The sequence below is a fragment of the Rattus rattus genome, chromosome 12 (assembly GCF_011064425.1).
Source record: "Rattus rattus isolate New Zealand chromosome 12, Rrattus_CSIRO_v1, whole genome shotgun sequence".
In the NCBI taxonomy this organism is placed as follows: domain Eukaryota; kingdom Metazoa; phylum Chordata; class Mammalia; order Rodentia; family Muridae; genus Rattus; species Rattus rattus.
Genome location: NC_046165.1, coordinates 37,693,022 through 37,715,012, shown reverse-complemented (window position 1 = coordinate 37,715,012; position 21,991 = coordinate 37,693,022). Strand labels below are relative to the sequence as shown.

Genomic DNA, 21,991 nt, shown 5'->3' with positions numbered 1-21,991 from the left:
TCGGCAGAAAGCATGCCCTAGAACCTTCAGCTCTGTGAGGGAAAACCCCTTTTAAAAGGCTGTCACCGATCATATAGCAGTACAAAGCTGATAGGTACAAGGCTATAAATAAGAAAAAAGCTTGAGTAGATTGAGTAACTGCAAACTAAACTAAAAATGTATATATATTGGGGGGATAAATAAGGTCAATGGGAGGTATAAATCTGAAAATTGCAGAAAATAACCAAAAACTGTACCATATAATGGAAGTAACTTTTCCATAAGCAATAGACGTTATTGAACGTGATGAGAGATGGTCACACGCACACACACATTTAAAAACATCCTTGCAGTGGAGAGTGGGTAAAGTAGAGTAAAGGACATGAGAAGAATGGAGGCCAACTGTAAGGGAAGTGGCACTAACCCAGGAAGGAAAACCTGACAGCCTGCACTGAGGGTGGACCTAGAATGGAGGTGTTGGACAGTGAGGGCCTGGGACTCAGACGGCACTGCTCAAGGAGACAGCACAGGAGTAAATGGATAGATAGAGGGCTAGATAGAGAAGAAAACATTTTAGTTTTGAGTAAAATAAATAAAAGCTAGAAGGTTACAAAAGTACTAGGCAAAGGGCAATATCCTGAAATGGTGAGCGTTTACACAGACGTGCGTCTGCATCAGCTCGCTTTCTGTCAGGAATATCCTGGCTTTATGTTCCTATTAACACTGAGAAGTTTTAAAATAGTTAGCCCGTATACATATGTATGTTCTCCTACTCTCTCTATATAGAACATATACCAGATAATATGTTTATAATATGATACATATTAAACATATGAAACAATGAAGTAAATGAGCTTGTCCTCCCTAAGGCTTAACTCTGACCTTTTCAGGGATGCCATTATCCCTGGGAGAATGCTGTCAGACCTTGTAATAAAGCACCTGTCTGGGGAAAATTGTGGTTCCTTGTTTCCAGAATTAATGAGTGAACAAACTGGTATACAGATTGGGAGGAAATTTGAGAAAGTACAAACCAAAAAGAGGCACAGGCCTGAGCTGACAGGGATTGACCAACGTGTGCCTGACTGGAACAAGGAATGCGATCAGGAAGGAAGGACACGTGGTTATATTAAGTTGGATCTCTGAAGGGTTGACAGGGAGAATGGTATGGATTGTGATAAAAGATGTCCTGGCAGAAGTCTCTACCACCAGAGTCCTCAACATAATACATACATACGTAAAGAACACAGCCAACAAACAAACCAGTCCTCTCATGTCAGAATGGAAGACGGAGCTGGAGATTTTAGTGTATGGGTGCAGGGCCATTCTGCTTACTTTCCAACAATTTCCCACTTTAGACTGAGTCAGTGTGTGAGTGTGAGTATGAATGTGTGTGTTTCGTGGATGTCTTCCTTTTTCCTTATGGTTTTTAGTGTGTGTGTGTGTGTGTGTGTGTGTGTGTGTGTGTGTGTGTGTGTGTGCATGTGGCTATTTGTTATCTAACAAGACAGAACTGAGTTGGGTCACAGGTGGGAAGGACCTGACAAAACCGGTGTGTGTAGTGTATGTGGTATGTGGGGGGAGGGCAGGGAGGCTGTGATTGAATTGTAAAAAAAAAAAAATTTAATAAAATAAATAAATATAAAACAAACAAAAATACCCAGCAGAAGTCATTACTGGGCAGTGGAAATCACAGCTTCCGTGTCATCAAAAATAAAGGAAAATGGACTGGAAAGCCTGGGCAAGTCATCTGACAGCCTCGCATGAATGCACATATGAAAGTCTCAAATAATACCCTGGACTGTTGAATAAGGAGCTCAAAGGGGAGCTCCTGGGCTGAGAATGTACTTCAATGGTAGAATCCTTGCTTAGTATATTTATAGGATGAGCGCACACGCGCGCGCGCACGCGCACGCGCACACACACACACACACACACACACACACACACACCCCCCTCTACTTTTCAGCCTGCCCTCTGCCTTGGGCTCCAGTGGGCTCCTAGCTCCTGGAGCGGCCCCTGGCTACATAATTGCCCTGTTCCTGCACATCATGCTGGCCCACTGGCAGCCCCACTCCCAGCCGCTGCAGCACCATCTACCACAGGATGCCCCCAGTGACTCTGGTCAGAGCAGCCGGCCCAGCTCCCTGCAGCCCAAAGTCTCAAGCCTCCAAAGCCACCTAAGGCAACTCTCGAAACTGGAGAAACTAGACCCTGAAAAGGAGAGGCTGGGCTCTTGGATAGGGTATATCTGGGCAGGAGAGAACACATGGAGCACATTTCTAGGAGCTTGGTGGCCTTCCTAGAATTCTGAGACATTGCTCTGTCAGCTGAGCCTCTATGGGAAGCCTGGCTCCCAGCCCCACTATTGTATGTGATGTATTTGATAGAAGCCTGGAGGAGCTTGGCCATGGCTACGGGTAGCATCCAAGTGTGTTCTCCTGGTCCAGACACCCTTACTATAGTCAAGTAGGCCCCACCACCTTCCATGTGGCCCCAGCTCAGTGGGCTGATGGATGTGCCACTGAAGAACTGGTGGTTTGGGGCTAGGTCAGTACCAATGAAGAATCAGGACTAAGCTCACTCCCTGTGAACTATTGTGTGTTTCCCTGTGTAATTACTTCATACTTGCACACAGCAGGGGCTTCTGCTTTGGGTCTGGCCCTTCTCTAGGACTTGTCTTTTCTGATCAACCATTAAAAAAAAAATCTGAACTAGGTCTCAGCAATATTTGGCCAGTCAGCTCCCTTATAGAGAAATCAAGGATCGGCTCCCATCTCAGGGAAAGCCTGTCTCTAAACACAGGCTCCTCTACCCCAGCTGTCCTGAGCCAGGTGGGCAACTGCTTCAAGGTTTTCTCTCACTCAGACTCCACCTAATAAAGTTCTGAGAGAGAGAGAGGGAGAGAGAGAGAGAGAGAGAGAGAGAGAGAGAGAGAGAGAGAGAGAGAGAGAGAGAGAGAGAAGCACAAACACTTTATAACATTCCAAAGAGTGTTTCAATAATCCTTTTTAAAGGCTCCATTATGGTACAAATGCCACTCACACATATGGATGACCCTCTAATGGGAGGCATGCCCTTAATAAGTTAGTAGCCCAGGGTACATTATTGGACCTCAGTTTACACATAGGAAACATTATACAATGGAGCCAAATACTTAAAAAGAAACTTTAAGTTCACTTTCCAAACTCAGCAAGCAGACATGAGAATGGTTTCATAGTGGAATTAGCAAAATCTAATCCAAACAAGTAGGATACAAATAAGGAAAGAAAAGAAATTCTCTGTTTAAAATTCGATTCTACACAGATGGGTCAGTTGAAAATTTCCAGTACTTTGTGTTTAGACATAACCCACAAACCTTAATCTGATATATAACCGTCTTTATAACTCTGTTCCATTCACACTATCATTTTTAGAAGTTGTAGAGAGCTCAAACTCAGCAAACTTTCATTTATTTGTGTGTTGCATAAAAACATAATCCAATTTAGAAAGTTGGTTTGTCCCTACACTCCATCCTCGCTCAGTGTAGCCAGTGACTACTTGGGTATATTGTCCCTCCTGCGGACTCTGAGTCACCCACTGCTACCTCTGTCCTTCCAGACTGTATTTCTTTCATGAGAAACTGATTGAAATCCAGTGTGGAACCTGACTAGGAGACAGGTCATTCACCTCTATAATTTGCAGGGGCTTAATAAAGTTTTCCACAAATTCTTATGACATAGCTAATCATCCAGTAACCACTAGAATTAATATTTTAAGAAATCTATGATAAAACTATAACCCACTGGACCAATCTCAAGGTTTATCCATGATTGGTGAAAATAAAGATTTCAGGTTCTAGGATACAAAATACAGTAGAATAAATGCCAAGTGTTTATGTGAAACATTGCTTGCTTTGGGGCAATGTAATGCTAACACACCAAAGGAAGGCAATGTTTTCATAGGTCAGTATATCAAAATCAAGTGATCAGCAAGCCACAGAGTGGGAGAAATCTAGTATCAGACAGGATGGCCATTGAATACTAAGAAAAAGCCCAAGCCAATCATCTCCTCTCAACTATTACTTAGTAATTTTATGACTTATAACAAAATAATCACTAAACACTTCCAGACTGATTTGAAACTAACTTAGTAAATGAATAAGGTGCTAAGAGGCACCTGTTGGACATCCCAGGTCTTGCCTAAGTGACTGCTCTCTCTCACTAATCACCTCAAGGCACAAAATGTAAAGTGAAGCTTCAAAGAAAACACAGAAGCATAACAAAGCACATTTAGAAAGATCTTATCTACTACTGCTCGGAATTTTAAATTTTTGACAAACATTAACAAATGATACATTCTGTTTTTAGTAACCACTTTGTAATCAGTGATTGAGTTACAAGTAAAAAGAAATTCGAGAGACAGTGCTAATTTTGTTGAAACAAAAAATAACTTAAGCACACTCTGTAATGCTATTTCTTGGAAAGAAAATGAAATTTCATTTGGAATCTTGTTCATATTAAAATAGCTTATTTAAATCTTAACAGACATTTCTTGACAGGATTTCCTTCTGTATGATTGTCAAGAGACTTCTCTGACAGATAATAATCATCACTGTTAAACAGAATTCCTTATTCATGGATTGTTTCTTTAACATACATTAAATGCGGCATAAATGTCAAATAAACAAAAAGATGGATGGAGTTTCTCTAACCACTCTGTTCATTCCAGAGAAAATAATGTTAAAAGCAGGCCCCATAATAAATCATGGCCTGCTTGTCAATCTGAAGTAGAACTCCCTTGCAGTGCCAAGGCAAGGTTTTGGAACATTTTAAAGGTACTCAACACAAATTTGGATGACATTTAAAGAATATTCTATTGTTTTAGTGACGGGGGTGGGGGGAAGTTGTAAGATCCAAACCACATATTTTCTTAAAGATCTTAATTAACAAAAAAAAAAAAAAAAAAAAAAACCCTATAGCCGCTTATGCACTGAATAAAATGTATTAAGAATGTTACACCAACAACTCCTCTGGCCATAATACTGCTAATACGTAAATGGCCATCAAGACTGTAGTGTCCAGACCTTGGTGAATGCTTAAAGCACAACCCAAGTCCTAACCTTGGAATGATACAATATATGATCTAGAAGAACACAGTATTAATGTAGGGGACAATAGCATGAATTAATATTTGTCAATTATTCTGAGGCATGAACCAGCCAAACCATACAGCACTTAATCAGTCCTGGGTAGCAAGCGTCCGCCAGCATGTGTGAAGGGAGTCAGTATTCTGGCCATTATTAATGGGACAAAACAAACTCAGAGCGACTGAGTGTCTTATGCAAATCATTCCTTCTACCTAGAGAGCATGACTGGAGCATATGCGTGTGTTTGACTCTCAGCCACTGTAAAATATGGTGGTTCTAACAACATGCTTTAAAACGCAGTGGATGGAAACAACAGCAAAACAACAAAAGAACATCAGAAAAAGCTGAAAGGTCCTATGTCCCTTTAATTCTAGCACTTAGAGCTCTGTAAGCAGACACCCTGGCCTAGGTCATTTCTAGCTACACAAGTATGCTCTTAGTTCAGCTGTTTTATTTCCAAATGAAAAACAACAACAGCTACTACAAAGCCCCGTGTTCACATGCCATTAAATAAACTAGTGTTTATGGTTTTCTAACAGACAGTCTGATAATACAATTCAGTCATCTGTGTGGGAGGAAAAGATAGTCGCAATTTTAAAGCAGACATATAGGATCTTATTTTAATTTCCTATTTTGCTTCTTGTCCTCTCTGAAATAAAGTTTGTTGGGGATGGATGAAATAGCCTCATGAAAAATGAATTCCATGTGAAGAAGACTGAGGAAAGACAGTTACCACATTCCTCCAGAACTTCAAAAACTCCAACACCGGAACAAGTTCAGTGGTGAGCTATAGTATTATATAACAGTAACTATTTTCTGATATAATGTTGTATTATATAGATATATGAATTACTGTGTTGATGCCGTTTTTTTGTTAAACATGAATTCTCCAATATGAATTGTGAAAGTATCCTTACGGGTAGTTTAAAGCAGTTAAAAAATGTACTGGAGTCTAATATTGTCTAAACAAAACTACATCTTAAAACTGTTTAAAAGTATCCATCTTTTATTCTAACTGTATTAAATTAAATGCTTACAAAATAATCAAAATCATCAATAATAAATGGAATAAAGAACTTAATTTTAAATTAAAATCAGTTTCAAGGTTTACATTAACAGATAAGTTTTCAATTTAAAAAATAAATTCCCCACACCCCTGACTCATGGATTCTCTCAGCACTTCCCATAAATATGGTACACTATTATAAATGATGTGCCAACATTTATATCTCTAGTTAACTGGGAAATTACTTATTTTAGGCACACACATTTAGTTCTGTAATGATGCATTTTCATAAACAGTATTTTATAACTATTAATACAATATCTTTAAAAAAGTAATAGTTTATTTTTTTTGGTAATAGTTTTTTTTTTTTTTTTTTTTTTTTTTTCAGAGCTGGAGACCGAACCCAGGGCCTTGCGCTTGCTAGGCAAGCGCTCTACCACTGAGCTAAATCCCCAACCCGGTAATAGTTTTTTAAATTTAAAAATATGCTATCCTCTGTTCATCCTGTCCTTCTTCCCTGTCCTTAGAAACCCCATAACCATTCCTTTCTCCTGTTCATGTAACTTTATTTTTACAGGATGCTACACACTTAGAAGCACAGAGCACAAGGACTTCTAAGACTGGTTTCTTTCATTTAATGCTAATTATGACTTAAGAAATAACATGTATGTATGTATGTATGAATGCATATATGTATAATGCTGCACAACATTGAACAGTACGAGACCTGTTAGTCAAGCCACTCACCTACTCAAGAACAGCTTGTTTCCTGCCGTGTTTGGGAATCATAAACAAGACTCTGTACACATTTGCATATAGGCTTTGGTGTGGACGTGATTTCAAATTCTGTGGGTAAATACTTAGGACTGTGATTACTAATTTGTAAAATATATTATATAGACCTGTGCAGAGGTAAAGCACATGTTTAATACAAGACCTATGAAAGGCAGAGGCAGAGTGATTTCTGAGTTCAAGGCCAACCTGGTCTACAGAGGGGTTTCCAGAACAGGCAGGACTACACAGAAACTAATGTCTCGGGGGAAAAAAATACACATGCATGCAAGCACACGTGCACGCATGCACACACGCATGTGCGTACAACTTGCTGGCAATTTTGTTCAAGGGTTTAGGTGGGTCATCACCCCTTCCTCCGTGTGTGTGTGTGTGTGTGTGTGTGTGTGTGCATGTACTGACACATATGTATATAACAGTTTTCCAAAGTGAGTATACCACTTTTGACTTCCACTAGCAATGCCTGAGGTTTCCTCCCCAGTATCCGGTGTTACAATTCTTTGGTTTTAGCCATTATAGTAGGTACACAGCAGTATCTTGTAATTCTAATTGACAGGTTTAGTGACATGTTATTTGGCACAAGAGGGTGGCAGAAAAACTCTACTTCTATTTTCTTCAGGTCCCATGTAATTCTGACAATTAATTTAGCATAAGACATACAAATAGGAAAATACATAGACATCACATGGCCCACGTTCTCATAGGGAATTCAAGAAGGTAAGGGCAGTTATTTATATGCAGCCTCTATTTGTTTCCAATGGACTGAAACAGTGTCTCTGGGAAGCCTGGGAAGCTCACAAGGCTAAGCACTAGCAACTTAGAAGACTTAGGATGGAAAGGAGGGAGGATGGAGGAAGGGACCAGAGCTGAGGAGAATAAATGGGGGTGAGAAGGGAAAGAGGGGATTAGAGAGGAGAAGAAGCGGGGGAGGAAGTGAAAGGAGGAAGGGATGATGACCCAACTAAAGCCCTCTACAAAACTGCCAACAAGTTGTGCAAAGAATTCCAGGGATGTGGCTTTCATGAGACATCACCCCAGTTCTAGGCCGGGGGGCTTTTGAATGGTGCTGCTGCCTAACTAATCCAATCACACCCCCCACTCTGCGGCTACCTGGGGTACAACTGTGTCTTCGGTGTGCTGCCGGTGCCCTACCCCAAGTGAAGAGAGATGTCCTTACATCTGCAGTGGGTTGCAAAGAAACAGGCCAATGATGAGGGCAGGTTCCAAACACTAGCTATTAACAAGGGCTGTGGAGAAATGTTTCTCCCTCACACCCTTGAAGAAGATGGCCTAGAATCTTTGTTGTAAGTAGGTCAATGTTCATGTGAGAAATTCTTCTGATTTTTAAGAGACAACACAGAGGTCTAAGTTGTCCTTTCATAACTAATTTAGTTTTGTTTTTGACTAAAATATGAATATGCCAGAATGTCACATTTCAACAACTTCAGTACCATTTCAATTACTTATTTGGTGGCTGTACATGGTCTATGACATATGATCTATTTATATCATTGGGTCATACCTTAACTGAGTTGTTCCCATTGCTACGATTTTAAATTCTTGGGCTAGAAAGATGGCTTAGTGCTTAAGAGCACTGACTGCTCTTTCAGAAGTCCAGAGTTCAAATCCCAGCAACCAACATAGTGGCTCACAACCATCTGTAATGGGATCTGATGCCCTCTTCTGGTGTGTCTAAAGACAGCTACAATGTGTACTCATATAAATAAAATAAACGAATCTTTAGAAAATAAAACTCTTCATCCTCCCCCAAAGATTTTCTTATAGACTGTGGCTTACATTTTTTCCTTTTTTAATTAATTAATTTATTTTTTATTCATTATTATACTCCAGATTTTATTCACCTCAGGTACAACCCTAGAGGGTTCCACATCCCAAACCTCCTCCCCAACTCCCTCTTCTGTCCCCCACCCATCTCCACATGAATATCCCCACTCTATCCACCCCACCCGACCTCTAATCTTCCTGGCCTCTCCAGTCTCCTGAGGGTTAGGTGTATTTTCTATGAATGAACCCAGACCAGGAGTCCTCTGCTGTATGTGTGTTGAAGGCCTTCTCTCAGCTGGTGTATGCTGCCTTCTTGGTGATCCAGTGTCTGAGAGATCTCAGGGGTCCAGGTTCTTTGCGACTACTGATCCTCCCACAGGATTGCCTTTGTCTTTAGCTTCCTCTAGCTTTTCCCAATTTAACTAGATGGGTCAGCACCTTCTGGTCATTGATTGGGTGCACATTTCTTAGGTGGCTGACAGCCTGTCAGGATTTCTCTATTGAGAATTTTTGGTTTAGCACTCTCACCCATTTTTATTAGGGATATTTGATTCTCTGGAGTCTAATTTCTTGGGTTCTTTGTATATATTTGTGGCTTACATTTTAATTCTATTAAATGTTTATCACAAACAAATTTTAATTAACTTTACATCTTCAAAATGTTATATTGTAAAAACGTTTTTACTGTTATACAGCAAAGGTTCTTGCTAAGCCCAAAGCCACAGAGATTTGCTTATTATTCTATATTAAATGGTTCAATTTTCATTGTATTATAAATTTTGAGTTGAATTTGTGAGAGAGCTGAGGGCAGTATCTTTTTTTTTTCTAGCATGGAAATATTTAGATACTCGAGGTGGCTTTTACTCCTCCTTTGATTGTTATTTCTGTATGTTTCTGTGCAACTCTGTACATTGTATTTTATTTTGCCATATTTAATACTAATCAAAATATTTTGATTATAGCAGCACTAAACTGAGATGAAGTCAGGCAGTATCAGACCTTTAGTGTGCTGCTTTTCTTTTAGTTTTGCGTCAGCTATTCGAGTTTATATGGCTCCCCAGAATGGAATCGCTTTTACAGTATGCATTAGGTACCTTGCTAGACTTTGACCGCAGCACTATTTTGTACCTGTATGACAAGCTGGAAAGGAGTGGTAACACAGGGACTCCCTGCCTGTGAACATAGGACAGTTTATGCTTGTCCACAGCACCCAGTTCCTGTCTGTTATACATGGTGATATGTGGGGCTCCTGTGGATGTCTGTTATCATCCTGAGGTAGGCCTCTTTGAAGGTCACTTAGTAAGTTTCACTCTGAGTGCATTTTGTCAACTACTATTGGTGTGTAAGATCATAGTGACGCGGTTCGTGAGCTGGTGAATACAATGAGTTGCACTGATTTTCAGTGTTGAGCCAGAGTAGCCTCATAGAACTAGTCAGTATTCTCCGTGCTTACACTAGATGAGAGTCAGGAGAGACTGCTGGCCTGAGTTTTAATTTAAATATTTGCTACAATTAAACTATTGAAACTTCCTGAACCATGTTCTTCGTCCTGTAGATGGTTAATAATTATTGACTATATTACTTTGATAAAGGCTTTGAGACTTATTTTACTCTTTGATGTTGTGACACATTTATATTGCCATTACAGAATGGGTCTATTTCATCGAGGTTAGGAATTATATACATTAAATTCTTTTGTTATCCTTTTAAGGTCCATGGGTTCAATAATGCTAATTCATCTTATGTTCACATGGAAGAAAATAAGCTTACTTATTTTCTTCACCCTTTCTCTAGGTTGGCTAAAATTTTATTAATATCACTTTCTTTTTAAGGTATCAAAATTTTGGTTATGTTGATTTTTCTGTATGAATTTCTTTTTTCTGTTGACCTCATATTACATGCAGTTTCTTACATATTCGTACATAAGATTTAGAATGTAATATAATATACCATCTGATATATACATGTAAGACTGAAATATCCCTTAAATGTTATTTTCATTATGCTCAACAAAGTGTAATAAATTTATTTTCATTTAAGAAAGGTCAGTCCCACTATACCCTCCCAATGTTGATATGTGAGTTCTAGCTATGAATATATTTCATCAGCATATTCTACATGTGCCTTAAGAATAAAATTGATAAAGCTATTACCATGTGGATAATAACGTTTGCATATTTGCTGACACTCCCACCTCAAATGCTCAAACAATAAAAAATCTTGGAATATGAAAGAAAGGTTAGCAAAAAGCTTCTTAGAGTTTTGGGAATGGGGTATCTTTTGAATTTTCATTTAGAAAATGTAAAGGTGGGGCTGAATGGAATCAGGTGAGGTAGAATAGAACTTGCTTGCTAGCTCTGGTGTCAGTCTGTCTGTCTGTACATGTCTGTATAGGAATGGTTTTGAGGATAACACTAGGGGTGGCTAGCTGAGGGAACATAAGCTTTGGGAAGCAGAAAAGTGAGTTTGAAGGCAGAGATGTTTGCCAATGGGCTATGCCCAAGCAATGAAACACTCGCATACTTTATTAGAAGAATGGTCCTAATTTACAAGGCACTGTATCGACTGCAATAAAACACAGGGGTAAGGAGGGATACTTCTTGGTAAATCAAACTAAACATTTTTTGGTGAAATGCTACAGATTAAGGCATTAATAAACTCAAAAGGGGATCAACATTCCAAACTTTCCCACAGCACTCCTGTGATTTAATTGGCTATATGTAAAATAAGAATGGCATTTGTTCTTTGCGAGTCTTTGGCCCATAGCTGCTGTACTTTCAAAGGGTGCCAACATGCACTGCTATGATTCTGCCAATGTGAAGAAAACTAAAAATCCGTCTAAAACCCTGAATGCAGATGGAACAATGGGTTTGTTTGGCAGAGATCTTTCTTAAAAATAGCTTCAGAGGAAATGAAAAAGTGACACATGAAAGTCAAAATTTCACACACAGAAATCGACAGTCCTAACCAGTGTAACTATGACAGATATGCAAAATTCAAAGCGCCCGGGGTAGGCCGCAGCACTTAACTCTCCATGCCTTGACTAAAATGCTACCTGTGGGAAGCAAGGCTTTGCACAGTGACTCAGGACCCTGGCCTTGCATTCCACGCACTCTGTCTGGAATTCACATTCTCTTCGAAACTCTCCCTGTTCAGCAACTGCTCAGGTTGGCAGGGTGGAAGAGCAGCAGCTTTAGGGATTGTTTTCGCCTCTGTGCCTTAAGTTGTTTCCCTGTGTTTTTGTTTTGCTGTTGGTCGGTTTGCCTTTCCTCCTGTTTGTTTGTTGGTGACGTAGACGTCCAGACCATCAGTCGGGGATTTCCCACTTGGAATACATAAGCCTTGCAGAAGAGACAGAATGAGTCCGCATGTGGGCTGGGCACGACTGTCACCAGTGCAGCCATTTTAAAATGCCACACCAAACACTCAGAATTAGGGGAGCTGGCGAGGACGACAATGCATTAGCGGTATTTAAAGGGTACTCCATGTTGCAAATCAAGAAATATGACTTAAGTAGGAGATGCTCACAATTTTAAAGGCTGCTCACTACAGTCAATTAGACATTAAAGAAAATGGAGATTGGATGCTTTCAGTTTAAATCATCCCCATCACAGATTTAGTGAAGTTCTTTTACTTTAGGAGAGCTTATGCTAAGAAAAGAAGAATCCAGAAGGTCATGTAAAAGATTCTGCACTAGAAAAAGAAACTCAGACCAAGTCTGCTTTGCCTTCCCTGAAGGTGGGTACTTTCCTTCTCACGCCCAGGCCTACACAACACTGTTGTGCTCGCTTTTGTCATTTTAACAGTGAACATTCCACTCTTTAGACATAGACCACCAGAAATTCCCTACAAGATATAAAGCCGATGAAGTGGAATCAACAGTGTATTTTTCCAAAAAACAAAACAAAAACTGGTTATTTCAATATAGGAAGTCACTTAGTTTAATAATCTAGAACAAAAATCTACAGCATCCTCTAATATTGATTAGGATTTATTATTCAGAAATCACACATCTCATTAGATATTGGCAAACATTATTAAACACATGTCAGCACCACTGTGTGCAGATTTGAACCATCTGTTTCTTAAAATTACAAGTCAAAATTATGTCATATACTATAATGTAATGCTCAACTTTGATAATCAGGTCAATTCATGCATTAGCTAGAATTCTAATTTAATTGAAAATAAAACATTTTGGGCCAGGCTGGTAAGTTCTCATAAGGAAACATTCTCATCACTAAAGGGATAGAAATTTTACAGGTAAGCATTTTGGTCAGACAAACATCTACCATTTATATGATGGTTTTCTAAGGAAATGGATTTATATTTTACTATTAGCAGGATGGGTAGGGGTGTGTGTGTGTGTGTATGTGTGTGTGTGTGTGTGTGAGTGATATGTATATGAGTACAGAAAATTGCCTTCTGCCAACTTTGAGTTGAAGTGCAAAGCATTACAACTTTCGGACAATTTCACAAGCGACAAACAGTTCCTCATTTCCATTCCACATCTTATCCTTGAGAAGTCAACACAAGGTGCTCATCACAACCATAAGTAAACCAGGAACAATATTGTCACTGAAAACTACATTTGAAAACACTTCTTATAGAGTGTCCTACTAATTTACTAGGCCCAGAATTACATTATTATTATTATTATTATTATTATTATTATTTTATATTATTATTATATAATTTACACATATTCAGATCTAGAATGTTAAAAGCCATGTAATTACTCAGCATGTTGAAGAGACTAAAACCTTTCTTGGCTTTATCCTGTCAAGTAAATAAAGAGCTCCCCATGTGGGCCTTATCAAGAAAGCAAATGCTTTATATTCGGAGGGAAAATTTAATCACAACTGTCAAAGATCAAGCTGCTACTTCTGATAACAAACGTGCTGAGATAGCATCTTATTCAATACATGCTTTCATCTTGACACGCAGGCTAATAAAAGTGAAGGTGTAGTATTTATTTAGCCTCTTGTACAACAGAAATCTCCAAAGAATGATGATCCAAAATGCCCAGTACCAATGCATGAACACAGACAACTTTTCATCCAAGGACAGATTAACTGGTTTACAGAGCAATTGCCGTAAAACAATAACAGTGTGCACTGTTTTTGTGTAGATTTAAAAATCACTATGCATCCATGGCTGTAGCAAGGAGAGAGGGTCTGTTTCCCATTACAGAATAAAGAAGACCCGCTGCACTACAGCAAAGCAGCAACCCGCTTGACTCTTCAGCTAGTCACTGTGCCAGCTTGCATTAGCCTCTGCCACACCATTAATCCGAGTCTCCGTTCACACCTCCTTCAGAAGAATTATGAAGGAGAAAAGCTGGCCCATGTTTGGTACGTGAAACTACACTACTAAGGTGAAACACCTAAAGTAGAAGTGACACTGTGTGCCAACGAGCAAACCACAGTAGTTATCTCGGTGTAGCACTGGGTTCTCCAGTGCCCTCCCCGTCATCTTCTTTGGCCCCCTTCATTTTGAAGTCTAACTTGCCGACTTCTCCTTCAGCCTCCTCGTCACCAGACCCTGTGGATGCCGCTTAGGCTATGGCACTGTTCACTAGCTTCAATCTATTCTATGGTTCCACTCCACATTGCAAAGCTGCTACCTTAGCTTGGAGCTCTATCCTCCTAACTGTTAGTGATAACTGTGGAGCAGACATCCAGACACTTTGCTAAGTGTTCTGATAAGACAGCTTAAAGAAGCTTCCCTTTAAGATAGCAGGGTATCTTATTTTGATCACAAAGGAGGAAAACAATAGCCAGTTCCTTTTTGAACTAACACTGCAAGCATGTCGAGCATCTGCCAGGTGGTTAAAGCACAAATAGAGAACTTGTCTTTGCCCCCTTCCCTTTTCTCTACCACAACATCTTTCCTATCTTTCCTCTTACAAGATGTCATAAGTGAGGTACTACATGTCAGCCAGTCACCAAATTTCTAGCACTATAAATATGTCACTCCTCTTCCCAGTAAGACTTACTGCAGTGGTGGGAATGGGCTGAATATATAATATGAACATACATTCATTTGCATTGCAAATGTAGTAAATATGACTAAGGAAAGAAAATAACAGCATAGTTCAGTTTAAACCTGAATTAGCAAATTTAAGTAGCAATATATCCTCAATATATCCTCAACTAGACAGTGCGGCTTCAACGTCTCTGTCTGCTAATAGACTTATGCTCCTGAACATATCACCATACAGCCTGGCTTACGGAGCTAATGTATCTTTAGAAAAACCACTACTGCAGGGCATGGCAATTAGAGACCTTTACTGACTTCCTACCTCAGTCTTATCTCCCCCAAATCCTGTCGTATGAAAAATGCAAAATACTAGACTAGCATGAACCCACACATGTCATACAATAAGCATCATAGCAACCTTTTTCTCTTCCTTACAGTTGTTTCTAGGAAATATGTACACCCTTCAGGAGTCGGCATTTCCTTTCTTCTCTGAATACGTAGCCACTACCATCTTCCTGCTGAGCTAGTATCTCCAGTCTAACATCACTGCCTTAGGATTTTGTAAACAGCTCCATAAAAGCACTGAATTATCATAATATGAATAAGTAAATAAAAAGAAGCAAACAAATATAATTGTGGTTTACCTATAGAAAATAAGAGTTCCACCATGCCTAACATGTTAGGGTAAACCACACATCATAGGATTTTACCCTGAGTCAGCACTAAAGCCTTGGGTCTGTGTTGCAGGAAAAGTGTTACCTACAGCAGAGGATGCAACCAAAGACAGAAAGCTGTGGTGACAAAGGCAGGAAAATAAAAGAGGAAGAGAAAAATTCAATGAAGCACTGGTGTCTGCGAAGGCCTGGGGGTCAGGACAACAGTGTGAGGTGACTGCAAAGCTACCATGTAGACGGCCACTGACCAACAGCAAAAGCTGAAACAGATTTAGACTTTCACATTCATTACCAAGCTAGAGATAGTAAAAACTAAATCCCTTAGCCAGAGTGTGAATGCTACAAGGATTCTTGCGATGTGTAACTGAGAATAATTTGTGGCAAGCAGATCACTAAAGCATTATTACAATGGCACACAACCCAGGAAAGTGGTCTGCTGTACAAAACGCTGAATGCGTTTGCTACAAGGAAAATCAAGCTGAAAGAAACCAGGAAAAATAAAGAATTATTTAAACTCACGCAGTTCTCACAACAGTTTCAACTCATCAATGAGTTCTGAAATGAGTAATCCTAATATTTTTCCTTTCATAAATAAAGAAATCTTATACAAAACATCAAAGAAATATTTAAATAGTTAAAATCAAAAGATTCAACAGTCCTAAGCCATAAACTAGATGACGGTACCTGAACTAAATAAATATAAAGCTTAAATAATGTTTTGATGTTCTATTTCATTGGTTTGAGAAAGCATAGGTTTAGGATATAATTTAGTTATTAAACAAAATCCTTCAGTTGGACGTGCAGATCAGAGAAAATTAATATTTGGATTTAGTTCAGAGGTTGAGTACATTAGCTCAGTTCACTCTAGGTTTGAGTTCATGGTTCATTTCAAGTTCTTGATAATGAGCCCATCACAATAAAAATATTTAAATAATGTAATCAGGGTTGACATTTAAAAGTAAGTGTTCAGGCAAATATGTGTGTTAAAAAACAAACTCACTTTACAGAGAGAGCTAAGGTCAAATCCGAAGGTTTGAGCATTCCGGGAGCCAGCATTCATGTAGTTTCCCATTAGCAACACAAGTTCCAGCAACTTGCTAAAGCTTTTGCTCTTCTTGATCTCCTCGCAGGCAGCACTGACAGCCATGATGTCAGGTTTGATGTTGTTCACCTGCTCTTCAAATTGAAGCTTAAAGAGAATAGCAGTGAGCCGTGGCCGGAGTCTCTTCACATTGCTCATCTGATTGAAAAGAAAATAGCAGATTTCCTTTAAAATGCATGGTATACTTCAGCACTGTACCTCGGCAAGTAATCTGGGATGATTTATTGGTATGACAGTACGGAAGAAGCAATATGTCCCCTGAAACTGATGGCAGGAAGAGGAAAGCTGCTTGTTTCTGTAAGGAATCCAGCCATCCTTCAAAAACAAAATTAAAAATTCAGATGTGCAATGAAAAGAGAGCTTTAATGAAAGAGTGAAGTTTAATTAAGCAATCAAATAAACATTAAAACAAAAGCCAAAGTTTTAAGAAATATAACAGCATACACAGGAAACAGACTACAAAGCAGGCACCGCATCACTAAATAATCTTTGTTCAATACTGAAATATACTGGGTCATGTATAAAACATATTCAGAAAGGTCTAAAAATGGTTTGTTTGCCTCAAATAGCAATTGCTGTCCTCAGAAGCCCTGCTGACTAACAGTATCTGTTAGATAGAGGAAGAGTAAATAGGTCCCAATTTGTACTAAATTGACTTTCTTCAGAAACACAGAAAGTAGAATGACTCCTGACACATACTAAATTAGCAGAATCAGAGGTAGAAAACATGGGCGTAGCAAGAGACAGAGTAGCACAAAGCCACAGGGCTGTCACATGCCAAGGTAACTAGGGAGACTTGGTTTTGCTGCTGAGGATACAGAAGGCTCAATGGCGAGAAAGAACAAAGGCCCGTTCGTCCTAAGTTCACGCCCTTTATTCTAGTTTGTGAGGCAAAAATCCACTTAGGTAGAGCTCAAAACCTACGTCGGTTTGACAGCTTCCTTGATGAAATACATTAGCAACAGGAGACCTTGGTAAGCTAATGGAGCAGTGATAGTAAACCTGTTGAAGTTGTTCAAGCAACCATCAAAGGAATTTTGAGACGAGCGCAGATAACGGTGAGCATACAACGGGTTAAGAGATGAAGGTGCATGTCCAAGATCCTAAGGAAAGGGTGAAATAGAATGTTAAATGAAGCTTGTAGAACAGATATAATAAAAGTCAGGATGGTTCAAGGAAATGAAATATGCGCAGAACGATGTCATTTAAATTGTTATTTAAAATAGATAGGACTGGAGTCCTACTTATTTTTTGAATGCATGAATTGTCTTTGAATGAATATCTTCTGATGAGCCGAATCCTCATCAACAGTAACATACATGGTAATTCATCTGCACTCGTGTGACACATCATGTGTGTGCAGTGCAATAAGCAAGCTTCGAAGAGCCAAACCAGAGCATCTCGTAAAAACTCACTCTACAGGCCCGATAAATATTTTCCCTTTCCTTGGTTTCAAAGAACGTATGCAACTCCTGTCTAGAGAAAAAGAAAACAGAAAGCACCTTCATCTACAACAGAATAAAAAGGAAGTAGACTCAACAAAGTATTTTTAATGTACTTTAGAGGTTAAGCAATACAAAATTATAGAATGAGAACGGGTCACTATATTAGAACTTTAATTCCTATAGTGCATAAATTGATCCTTTTAGATCTCTATCACAAAAAAAGTAGGGATAAATTGTGATTACCCCTCATAATCTCATTTGACTAGAATTAAAATACACTGAATGACCCCAAACAGATTAATTTTCCTGGATTATTGTTCAATCTTTAAACACAGCAATGTCAGACACCCACATTCCCTGGCAGTGCGGATGCTACTTATTAAATGTAATACCTTTAGGATGGGGAAGAACAAAGAAGAGCACTAAAATGTAGGGCATGTGATCATGGCCACTCAAAAGGTGGCATAAAGCCCATGACAACTCTGGTTCACACTGGCCCCCACTCGTGATTATGGAGTCCAGTGCAGTCACCGTTTTCTTGTTCCCCGTGCAATGTAATGCTGAGGCATTACAAAATATGATAATCGCAGCATAGATTAATGTACTATTTATGCACAAAGAGGAAGGGGAAAGAAAGGCTGGTTAACTGCCTACATTATACCACCCCAAAATATGTTAAAATTTTCCTTCTGACAAGCTAACCATATGTAGCCAACATAAAGTAATTAATTTTCCTAAAGAAACATAACCCAGATTTGTATGACTAATGAGTGTATCTGGCACCAAGGACAGGTACTGTGAAGAGAAAGTCTATGATGTAATGCAGAGCGGAGCTCTGCATGTGCACGAAAACCCTGACAAAGCAAAGTCACGGGAAGAAACCTACAAAAAAGCGGCCACGAGGAGCACCTTTGTTTTCATTAGCTTTCTGCTTCCTATTGCTCTCCCCTGTAAACTTGGATAAACCCATATTTGGCTGCTACTAGATTTCCTATATGAAAAAAATTACTGAGCTGAAATGGGAACTTCAGAGGTCAACCTGAGTTCCGTGGTAGCCAAGAATGACAAGGATTCCCTAGGCCAAGTGGATTCCTAGTTTAAAGATGGGGACCACCTCAGGGCAATGGTCCACGGTCTTGAGATTTACAACAATCATAAGATTTGAAATGAACAGTTGCTTCTCTAGGCACACTAAAATTTAAAAAGGGTAACAGTGGAAGAATATCTCTATAAACTTGAAAAGCCTTTCTGCTCCTCACCAGCTCCCATTTTTACCAAGACTGAGGAGTTGCGTCCTGTTCTTAGGAAGCTCTCAGTCATCTGCGTGCAGAACAGGAAAGCCAGGTGCTAGACTAGCACCCAGAGAGGCAGCAGGAAGCATTGGAGGTGACAAAAGGGGAGAAACAGAACAGGAGTCAGGAGCAATAGACTGGACTGCAAGCTAAATTATAATCAGAAAATCAGGGCAGAAAAGCTATGATTTCGTTTCACAATTAAGATATAGTTTTTATAGTATAATCTCAAGATACCCAAATCTATCATACTGATTTATAATCTGAACATTAAGCTAAAAATTAAAAAGTGTTTTGATTTTAGACTTATTTTTTAAAAACTTTTTTAAAAAGATTTATTGTTTATTTTATGTGTGTGAGAGTTGTACCTTCTTATCTGCACCATGTACCTGCAGTGCACACAGGGGCCAGGAGAGGGAGTCAGACCCCTGGCAACAACACTCAGATGGTTATCCAGCACCTGAGAAATAAACCCAGGCTCTCTGGGAAAGCAGCCAGTTAACTGAACACTGAGCTCTCTCGCTAGCACAGCAGTCCTACTACTGAAGGCAGAACAATACAGTTGATGCCACTATTCACAGAGAACAACACAGAAGACACAAGTTCAAGAACAAAAAAAGTAACTTTTACTTCAAAATTTTGTTTCTTGGGCACACACAGGAGCAGTGGTGTAAGGAAACACAAAAGCCAATGAACACATGAGACTAGACTAGATCCATTCTACCCTGGGAGAGGAACTGAAGTCCTAGTTACTGTTCTTGGGGCCCACTGCTTCTCATTTAGTATTGTCTCAAACAGCAGAAGAGGTAGCATCCCATAATTTCATTACAGGGTAATTTTATCCACTATTCCATAAAGAAAAACTAAATCTATTTTTATTTTTTATAACAACTCTGTACTACCATTCAATACAGTTCTTGTTATAGTGTCTTTTATTATAGTCAGGAGTTGCACTTATTAAAAACTGGAAGAATTTTTCTCCTTCTCTACTTTGCAGAATTTATGTGGTCTTACCTCAAAAGAAGTTTGAGTGATTAGTATCCTTGTCAATATTCTCTAAAGCCCTAAAACTAACCAGTGACATTTCTATCACTGCAGTAACTTATTGACTGAAAAGATGGCAGGTCCAATCCTAGCTGCCCTTATGCCTGGTAAACAGATCACTATAAGGAAGGGTGGAACAGACATTCAGGTCACAGGACTAGCAGCAGGCTCTGGGCTTCTAGCTACCTTGCTGTTAGTGAAGCATTAGCACCACAGTATGAAAATTCAGTCTCAATTTATAAAGCAACTGGAATGGACCTCAAGCTGTAGCTCTAGGTTTTCTTACAAGGATGAACTTTACTTCCCAAACATAGTTACTAAGCAACACACGCAAAGCATGGTCCTTCCAGCTTTGGCCCGTTATCATCTTGACGTCTCTCAGCTCTCCTTCATGCACTTGGCTGTTACCTACAGTGCTGAGATGTGGTTCCCCTTTCCTGATACAGTGTATGCTTAGACTTGTCTAAGAGCAAAGTCTTCCATTGTCTGTGGGAGAGGGATGATAAGCAATGGCGCGGATGGGAACTACATTGTAGCTTCTGAAAGGCAAGGGCAGTACTTTGAGAGAGTGCTGGCTGGGATCTAACAGGAGTAAAGGCATTAAAAGAAAGTTTTAAACGCAGTCTTTCTAATTATGTGGAAAAAATTGTCTATCTTCCACTGTTAGCAGGCCAATATGCTCATGATCTCCAGAAAACTCAGGGGAAAGAAGTTAATTTCATTTAGAGAAAAACTGAAAGGGGGCGGGGGGGGACCTATCCATGTGCCTTATGTCTGGGTAGTACTCAGAATATCAAAGATGTTTTTAAAATAAATGTGGCCTTATGATATTAAAGCTGTTATGCTAAAATTATTTAAGAAAACTAAACAACAGCAAAGTACATATGGTATAATTTTTACATGCTTCATAGAAGCAAAGCAATGCCAAGACTTGTACATTTATACTCTGTATAAATCTGCCTTCAGTTTCACTGACTCCTCTGCTTGCTCCAATATACTATTAAACCTATGAATTAAAATTTTCAATTTAGTTATTGAACTTTTCAGTTCAAGCATTCCCATATGGTACATTTTGAGTCACTTCATTTCTTTGCAAATATTTCTTAATTAAGGAACATTTTCATTTCCCCTGTCTGCCCCTATCCCTCACCCATCCCCAGATCTACACTATGCTTATAGAAGTGCAATCCATAGTTGAAACAATTTGGAAAGCGATTTGTTTTGCCATTTTTCTTAACAATTTGTCTAGCTTTCTTACTCCTCAAATTTTAAGTTCTGTATTCAATGTCATAAGTGCAAACCTGCACCCATTTCAAACCCACGGCCTCCCTTTGAAGATTACGGGTTCTTCCTTCAGCAGGTAAACCAGGCACGGAGTGATCACCTAGGCTGGCAGGGGCTTCCTTCCATCCCTGCTGTGCTTGAGAAGCTCTGTAAATTAAGGGCATTCTAACTAAGTAGTATTCAGTCCCCAAACTCGTCCCCGAAGAATAAGCTTGCCTTTAGTTTTTGTGGTGGGGAGGGACCTTTCCCTATGGTGGTGACCCTCGTGCCTGAAACCATTTTCTTTCTTTTTTTCCCCTTTGTTCAAGTCAATATCAAGAATGTTGATAAACTGTTTCTTCCCACTGGGCAGGGCCAGAAGCCCAGGAGCTTCCAGGGTCACTGGACTTCCAGATGCTCTATTACTCACTCGTCCTGCTGAAGCTTCTTCTGGCCGTTTGCTCAGTGTCAGCCCAGGACACTGACTGACTCAAGGTAGATC

General features: G+C 39.4%; 1 protein-coding gene across 2 annotated transcripts in view; it reads right to left on the bottom strand.

Annotated features, from left to right (window-relative positions):
* Positions 1 to 21,991, bottom strand: part of Diaph3 (diaphanous related formin 3) — a 336,634-nt gene that overhangs the window by 75,248 nt on the left and 239,395 nt on the right. For both annotated transcript variants that reach the window (XM_032917289.1, XM_032917288.1), the window contains one exon: positions 16,344 to 16,583. In XM_032917289.1, coding sequence (XP_032773180.1) covers positions 16,344 to 16,583 — 240 coding nt within the window. The remainder of the gene's footprint in view (positions 1 to 16,343; positions 16,584 to 21,991) is intronic.